This window comes from Sturnus vulgaris, chromosome 4 (genome assembly GCF_052056855.1).
Source record: "Sturnus vulgaris isolate bStuVul1 chromosome 4, bStuVul1.hap1, whole genome shotgun sequence".
Taxonomy (NCBI): Eukaryota; Metazoa; Chordata; class Aves; order Passeriformes; family Sturnidae; genus Sturnus; species Sturnus vulgaris.
In genome coordinates, this window is record NC_142246.1 from 17,784,908 (window position 1) to 17,792,479 (window position 7,572).

The 7,572-nt window shown below is 41.7% G+C and overlaps 1 protein-coding gene across 2 annotated transcripts in view; it reads right to left on the reverse strand.

Moving 5' to 3' along the window:
* The window catches only part of DHX15 (DEAH-box helicase 15), a 44,755-nt gene extending 37,392 nt beyond the window's left edge, over positions 1-7,363 (reverse strand). Inside the window, exons 1-2 of one of the 2 annotated variants that reach the window (XM_014885154.2) lie at positions 6,961-7,363; positions 970-1,318 (exon numbers count right to left, since the gene is read on the reverse strand). In XM_014885154.2, coding sequence (XP_014740640.1) covers positions 970-1,318; positions 6,961-7,028 — 417 coding nt within the window. In that variant the 5' untranslated portion in view covers positions 7,029-7,363. Of the gene's footprint in view, positions 1-969; positions 1,319-3,541; positions 3,628-6,960 lie in introns of those variants that run through there. The other variant, XM_088163224.1, reaches the window with a different exon arrangement.
* Positions 7,364-7,572: the final 209 nt, after the last annotated feature.

Genomic DNA, 7,572 nt, shown 5'->3' on the forward strand with positions numbered 1-7,572 from the left:
TAACACTGGTTCCTACAATGTGCAGCAAGGTCCTGTAACTTTAAATATTTTAGGCATATCTACAAAGGATATCCAATCTACTACTATGTCCTTCACATTTTCTCAACATCCAAAATTGTATGACCAAAAATTTACTGTTTGTAAGACTTCATGTCGGCCACAATCCATTTTATAAAGACTAAAATATTCTTCCATTTTTATTTTCTATCTAGATAAAAGGATTTAATCAGATTACAGAATAACAAACATCTTTACATTACTTTTCGACACAGACTTTAAACAGCAAACTAGAGGTAAACTTTTGAACAAGTTTGCCCTGCTATAAATACCAAGGTGTTCCTTAGATGTACTGGTCCTCAATTTTTCTTAAGGCTTAAGGAGGCTCTGCATGTCTGTTATCACTACTTTTGGTGCTGAGGAAGACTTTTAAAGCCATGAGTCCACAAAAAGAGAAAGATTTTTCCTGCAGCACTAAAGAGCTCTACAACCTCAGAGAAGTTTCAGCACCAAAGAAACATAAGACTCTACTTCTCAAGTTTGATTATCACCAAAAGCTGATCAGGTATCAGAATAGTATCTGATATATGAATTCCTCTTATCTGTAGCAGTAAGTTTCACAAAATATAAACAAGTTCATACTTTGTAGCTGCCATCTACACAGACAGCTAAATAAATTTGGAACCACCATTTCAGTCTGTGGATTAGTACACTTCTGTCACACCATTAAAGCTCTATCTTCCTCTACCAGAAATCTACCAATTATAAAGCCCAATGGAAGCAGCGGCCTGGAAGCAGTACTGGAAGATGCTGCAAGATTCTCCTCACCTTTTGAACTCATTAAGCAAGTATAACATTCATCAAATTAGTTCCGCTCACAGTTTGTGACGTATTCTTACAAAATTTCTCACACACACCTAGCAACAGCCACAACTTTTAAAAAAATGCAGTACCATGGAGATAAGAACTCACCTGTGTTGTTTTACCAGACCCAGTCTCTCCAACCAGCACAAATGACTGATGCCTAACCAAAATATCCGTAAATCTTTCTTTATATTCCCAGACAGGAAGCTGAAGCCTTTTTTTCAGGATATCATAATATCGTGGTGTATGTGGTAGATTCGTGAAAGGGTTAATACTGTGTGGAATCATTGCTGGTTTTATAGCTGGTAACCCTGCAGCCGCATAATATGTGGAGTTAGATGTAGGTCGAAGATCTTTTTCCTTGTCCCTTTCTCTGTCACGATCTCTATCTCTGTCACGATCCCTGTCACGATCTTTTGAACGGTCATCTCGGTCCCTGTCCCGGTCCCGATCTTTCCTAAAATGATTTAAGAGATACAGCAGAAAATGAGACACTTGAACATTTAAATGCAGAGAAGGAATTTTAATACAACACAACGCTAAAGGTGCCCAGTGTAAAGCGGATACAAACCAAATCTTTTAAGTCTTGCAGGCAGTTATCTTGAAGGATAAGGACCAAGGAGTAACAACAGTATTTATACTCAACATTAGATATATATGTATAGCTACACTTATTGTACCTAAACACTACAACAGTTCCTCTCATTATAGGCAAGACTGAATAAAGCTATCACATGGAGAGAAGAACATTGTAACTCTCTTCATCTAATCATTATAACGAATCAGCTGTGCAGTGTCGAAGTCTCACAGTTCTCCCCATTTCCACTTGCTGCTGCAGAAAAATAAGAGAACACGAAAGTTTTTTGGCCTACCTACCAAAGGAATTAAATTCATCCAAAAAAACTAACTCAATAAGCAAGCCGTGGAAGGAAAGTTTGATTTTATTATCCACAATTACTCTGTAGCTTTTTTTGTTTCAAGTCTTACACACAATTCTGATTCCATCAACTTTGATACACAGGTTGTTGAGTCTGGAACTTAAGACTTAAAATCAGCCATTACAGTTCGCAGAGTCAGAATAATTTAAGGTGGAAACAACCCTTAAGATCAGAGAGTTCAACTGTTAACCCAACACTACCAAGCTCTATCTTTTTCAGTATAATCTATCACACACTTAAACAGCATTTATGTATTCACATTTGTTCCAAATATTAAGTAGAAAAATTCATTGCATGTGCAAAAGAAAAACAGTATTCTCAAACTCTGACATCAGTCTTTTTCAGAGTTTCTGATTCTGCAAGTCCATGTACTTGCTCTTGCACATAATCCCACTCCTCCTACAAACACATTCACAAAAGAATCCTTAGTTTGACCCAAAAACTACAGCTGCATGCTTTTAATAAAAATTCCCAATTAAGGACTTTGAAACAAGCCCTGCTTTACAAAAACAATCAATCCAATTTTAAACTAGATCAAGTTAAAAAGATTAGTGGTATCTTGGCCTGCAAAACAGAGGATATCCTCAGCTTTGTCTCTTTTTATGCATTAACTGAAATCTCATCTAAAAGGCAAAACAACAAACTAAGTCAACACTAGCTCTACAATAAGTGCACACATAAACATTTCTAGGAATATTAAGCAAAAAATAGCACCCCGCCTCGTTCTTCACCAGCACTCAGGCACGTCTAGAGACCACGTCCAAAGAAAATTTTTGCCAACAGTGCTCTCCACAGCTTTTGTTTTAAACATGCATTAGGCATTTAAATGTAACTACTGAAATAATACCAAATTCCAACCTATAGAGAAGATGTAGTAACCAAGATTATATTACTAGTGATTCTATAAGTTTTAATTCAAAATGTGCTGTCCTTTGAAAACAGCCACCACTACTCTTCTTCTATAAATGAATGTAATGTATACATTACAGGCTGTATGCAGCCTTTTTTTTTCCCCTCACTACTTCAACACATTACAACAGAGGTCATATTATGATTTTTTTAACATTACTTCTTTTAACAGACTCTGAAAATAAAGAAGGCGTTTACTGTCACTTACTTAACCCAGTTGAATCCGGATTTTCCTAAAGATTCGGACTCTTGAGTAATTTAAAAATTAATACCCTTTCTAGGGCATTTGTTTGAATCTGAGACACCCTAGCTTTAACATTACTTCCAACATGGTCAAATATTGTACAAGCTAGAAATCTCTTCCTACTGTAAAATGCCAGGCAGATACTGCAGAACCCAATAGGTTCATATTCTCTATATGAAAGTTCCCCTAGGAACTAGGCTTCATTATCCTACTAAGAAAGGTGTAAGAGTAATAGCATTTACCAGACAGCAACAAAGCTTTGGACTTGGCTGATGAGCTATTTATTCACCTTCTAAACAGCTGCAGGCACCAGGACATACAAGTGCATGGTCAGACAGTAACATTAGTGGCAGGAAAAAGAAATAAAGGTGTAAAAGCAATTCAAGAATGGTAACGCCAGGGTAAAATGCAACAACACACTTCACTAAAGGTAGAATAAGTCGCACTACTAATGTGCAGGCTTGGCTTGGTTTTTTACAGCTTTCTTTCCTGTATGCGTGTTTCTGAAGGATTTGCATCCTTCACTGGTATTCAGTTAAAGTGTAAATAAACCACACTAACAAGATCTATTCCACAACCATTTACTTACATAGTATCATGTCCGTAGCTTCTGTGTAACAGACCATCAAGTGTTCCTTCCCCACACGCTTCAGCCTCCATGAAGCAGCCCTAGCACTAAATTAATAGATTCCCACTGCTGCCTACCCTTCCCATGTGTCAGCACAAGCATTTCACCAGCCTTATGAAGAGCCAACCTTCCCACCAGCACTAATTTTAACTTGGATCAGTATCTCTGATCTAGCCTCCTAAACACTTCCTTGTACCACTTATTTTCTGTGTTAGTACCTACCTATATGGACTTACAACAAACAAAAATGCAATCTCTTGAACAAAAAGCGAATTAAATGGACTACAAATACAATCCACCATGGAAAGTGCCATTAATCCCCCATTTCTCAATTTCTTCACTGAACTCTTACAGATTTTTAATTGTACAAACAGAAAGAAAACCTATCAAGCTCTATGTACTTTTCAGAAGTAAAAAAACTATTTATGTGTTAATTATAGGAGTTGAGTCTATTTCTTGCTTTCAAAAAGCAGAAGAGAAGCAGGGGCAACAAGACCCTACCATAGAAACAACTCAACATACAGCATGCCTTCACACTTACTCTCTAACACTTATAATCATACAGCAGCACTTTCTTTCCCTAAAACTGTTTATCAGTCTCCCATTATTACTGAAGCTTAGCAGACACACACTCACTTGGTCAACAAGCAAAAAGAGGAATGACAGTTATGCTGCCATATTAATTTCCTTAACTATCTAAAAATGTGGCTTGGCAGTTCTTCACTTATAAACTGTGTACATTTTAATTGCTTTTTCATTACTGCACAAAGAAAATAGAACTCAAACACAAAAATTAACAGTAAAATAATAATTTAGTTGCATTTGCCTTGTGCCTGAAACCCATAAAAGCCTCCATGATCAGAAGGGGGTTGGGATTTTTTGCTCTGCTTTTAAGTGAAAAAGTCTGGTCTGCTATTTGCTTACGTTCACACACATATAACATCCACGAACACGAAAGAAGCATTATAGCAATCACGAGATAAGAGTACTTTTTTTTTGTAAAAAAACATATAAACATAAAATGGAAACAAAAGGCTCAAGGTAAACCACTGATCATCAAAGTGAAAGCTTAAGCCCATCTAACATTTCAAAATAGTACATATATAATTCACAGAAACACTGTAACCAAAAACCTTCCATACAGTTTCTATTTTTCCAAAATGTTTTTTACTTCACAGACAATACTTCAAGTCTGGAAGAAAACAGATGTCATGCAGATGTTTAAGGTTACACCAACAATTACAAACCTGCTGGCCAAGTAGAGCCCATGGCACTGCTGCCATGCAAAACTGCCCATACCAACATTAAAGGCCTCCATTAAAGAGGAACTAAAAAATACAAGTTCACTTGAAGTAACTTTCATATTTTGTCAGTCAGTCCAGTTTGGACACACTACTGTTCCCAATGTGAAGTGGTAACCATGCAAGCTCATCCATCTTAACCCAACTCCAAAACCACCTAAATTGCAGAGAGGCACTCAGCACAGAGGAAGGCAGGTACACACATGCTTTTAACAAGACTCCACACATCTTCCTTATGGTCTTGCATAAGCTGCAAAACCAAGCTGCTCTAAAATAAACCAACCATATAACATTAGTATGACTTGTGCTACATGAATTAAGATTTCAGGTCATCTAAGAAATAATCATGCTTAAAGTGAGTTCTTCTCAGTCCTGTACCATCTAATGTTTTAACTGCAGAGGAGGGGACAAAGAAGGAGCACGAGATCTAAATTTCTATAGCTTTTAGATGCCATAAAGGTTCATGTCTTCTAGTTTAACACTGGTGGGAACTCACTGCAGTACATACAAAATGTTAAGACTAAGAGTTCAAAATGATATTACATGATCAGTAAAAACTATGATAAATAAAGCCACACCAAAACTGTAAAATCCACCAACATAAAAACGAGGACTGACCTGTGATTATCTTTACAACCAACTGTATCAGTCATACCACACTTAAGTAACGCCCAGTTTTGACATAAACACTTGATAATTTTAGAAAAACCTCCACATACAGAAAAGTTGTATATGCACAACTTTTCTGCAGATTCAGAAGAGCTATTTCCATCTCTAGGAAATCCTACAAAAATGCATTAACTGAGACAAATAGCTCAATATATTTTTAAAAAAACGTGATTATGCTGATCCTACAGACAAGTAATAAGAGTTGAATAATAAACGTTTATTTTGTTTAGCTGAGTAAAATTCATCACACTGTAAGGGCTAAAAACTGAAGCTGTACAAGCTTACCTTAAATAAAGGCAAGTTCTGCAAAGGCTGTTTATCAGTGAGTATTAACTGCTACATTAGACTTAGAGCTATTGTAACTTTTGAGAACAAACTGAAGGATTTTTCTTAGATAAACAGTCGAAAACAATGCTGACGGACTTTAGTAATTGTTTAATTCACGGAAGCCTCCTGTGCTCCATAAAGGCCAGACTAGATAAACACTGCATTTCTTTGTACTCCTTGAGACTTCAGAAATCTACTTTAAAGAGCTGCCTGCCTTTTCTCCTCTTCCTGCCCAATTAAAGCGGAAAAGATTATGTAAAGAAAGCTCTAAAGCAACGCTGAATTTAAGGACAGCACCAGTGCATTGTCTGTGTTCCTATAATTACCTTAACCTCAACAAAATACGCTGAACTTCCTATAACTTCAACCTCCGCAAAACCAAGAAAAAAAATAAACACTCTTTTGCCCCCTACCTCAAAAGCCACCTCACCATCGATTCTTACTTCAAGCCAAGCACATCATCGAGGGTGACTGGCTGAGAGACGTTAACAAAGGAACAACGCTCCCACCAGTGCAGGCATTAGAAACACGGCCTGCACAAACCTCGTGCTCACCTCTAGGCCCACGTTTGCCAGACCTTTCAAGCCAGAGATTAAGTAAACAAATACAAAGGAAGAGGGGAGAAAGAGGGGGAAGGGTGAATATAAATACGAAGGCGAAGAACTGCAAACAAAGCGTGGCGCGGGGGCGCGGGCCCAGCAGCGCGCCACCCCCGCCACGGGCGCCCAGCCCAGCCCACTTGCCCAGGCGCTGGGCAAGCGCCTTCCTCCCTTCCCCCTCCCGGCGCGACCACACGAGGCCCTCCCGCCCGCTCCGCCGCCATCCGCCCCCCCGAGGGGCCCGCCCGGCCGATACCGAGCCAGGCCCAACGCTCCGGGGAGCCGCGAGGCTTCGGGGCCTGCTCGGCCCAGGTGGCGCCGCTGCAGCCTCTTCCTGCCTCGCACGGCAGCCACACCGCGCCCCAGGGAGCTCCAACCCCGGAGGGGCGGCCAGAGCCGGGGATGGGGAGCGGATGGCGCGAGAGCCGCCGCGATCCCCCCCACCCGCCCCGCCGCGGGCCGCGCCGCCCGCGCTACCCCTTACCCGTCGGTGGTGCGTTTCTTGCTGGAGCTGTAATCGTCGCCCAGATCGAGGCGGTGGCGCTTGGACATGGCGATGGCGGGCAGTCGGTCGGTCGGTCTGTCTGGTGGTCGGTCTGTCGGGTGCGGCGGGCGGGCGCTCCGCGCTCCCTCCCCGAGCGGCGGCGCGGCGAGGCACGGCCGACAAAATGGCGGCCGGAAGGAAGCGCGGGGAGCGCGCGAGGCGGTGGCGCGCGGGCCCGTTGGCCACAGCCTCCCCTGGGCGCGAGCGCGACGGCCCCGCCCCGCCGCCCGCGCGGCCGGGCGAGGCCCTGCCGGGAAAAGGCTCTGGCAGGATCAGGGGATATTAGGAACACGGAGGGTGGAAAGAACCCTTAGCATCATCCAGTGCAACCGCCCAGCCAGCACTACCACTGTAACCACTAAATCCATGGCCTAGCGCCAGATCCAAACACCTCTTGAACACCTCCGGGGATGGTGACTCCACCAGCGCCCTGAGCAACTTATTCCAGTGCCTGAGCACCCTAACGCTGAAAGATTCTTTCTAATATCTAATCTGAATCTCCCTTGTCTCGGCTTGAGTCGATTTCCTGTGGCCGTCTCGCTGCAGGCACAG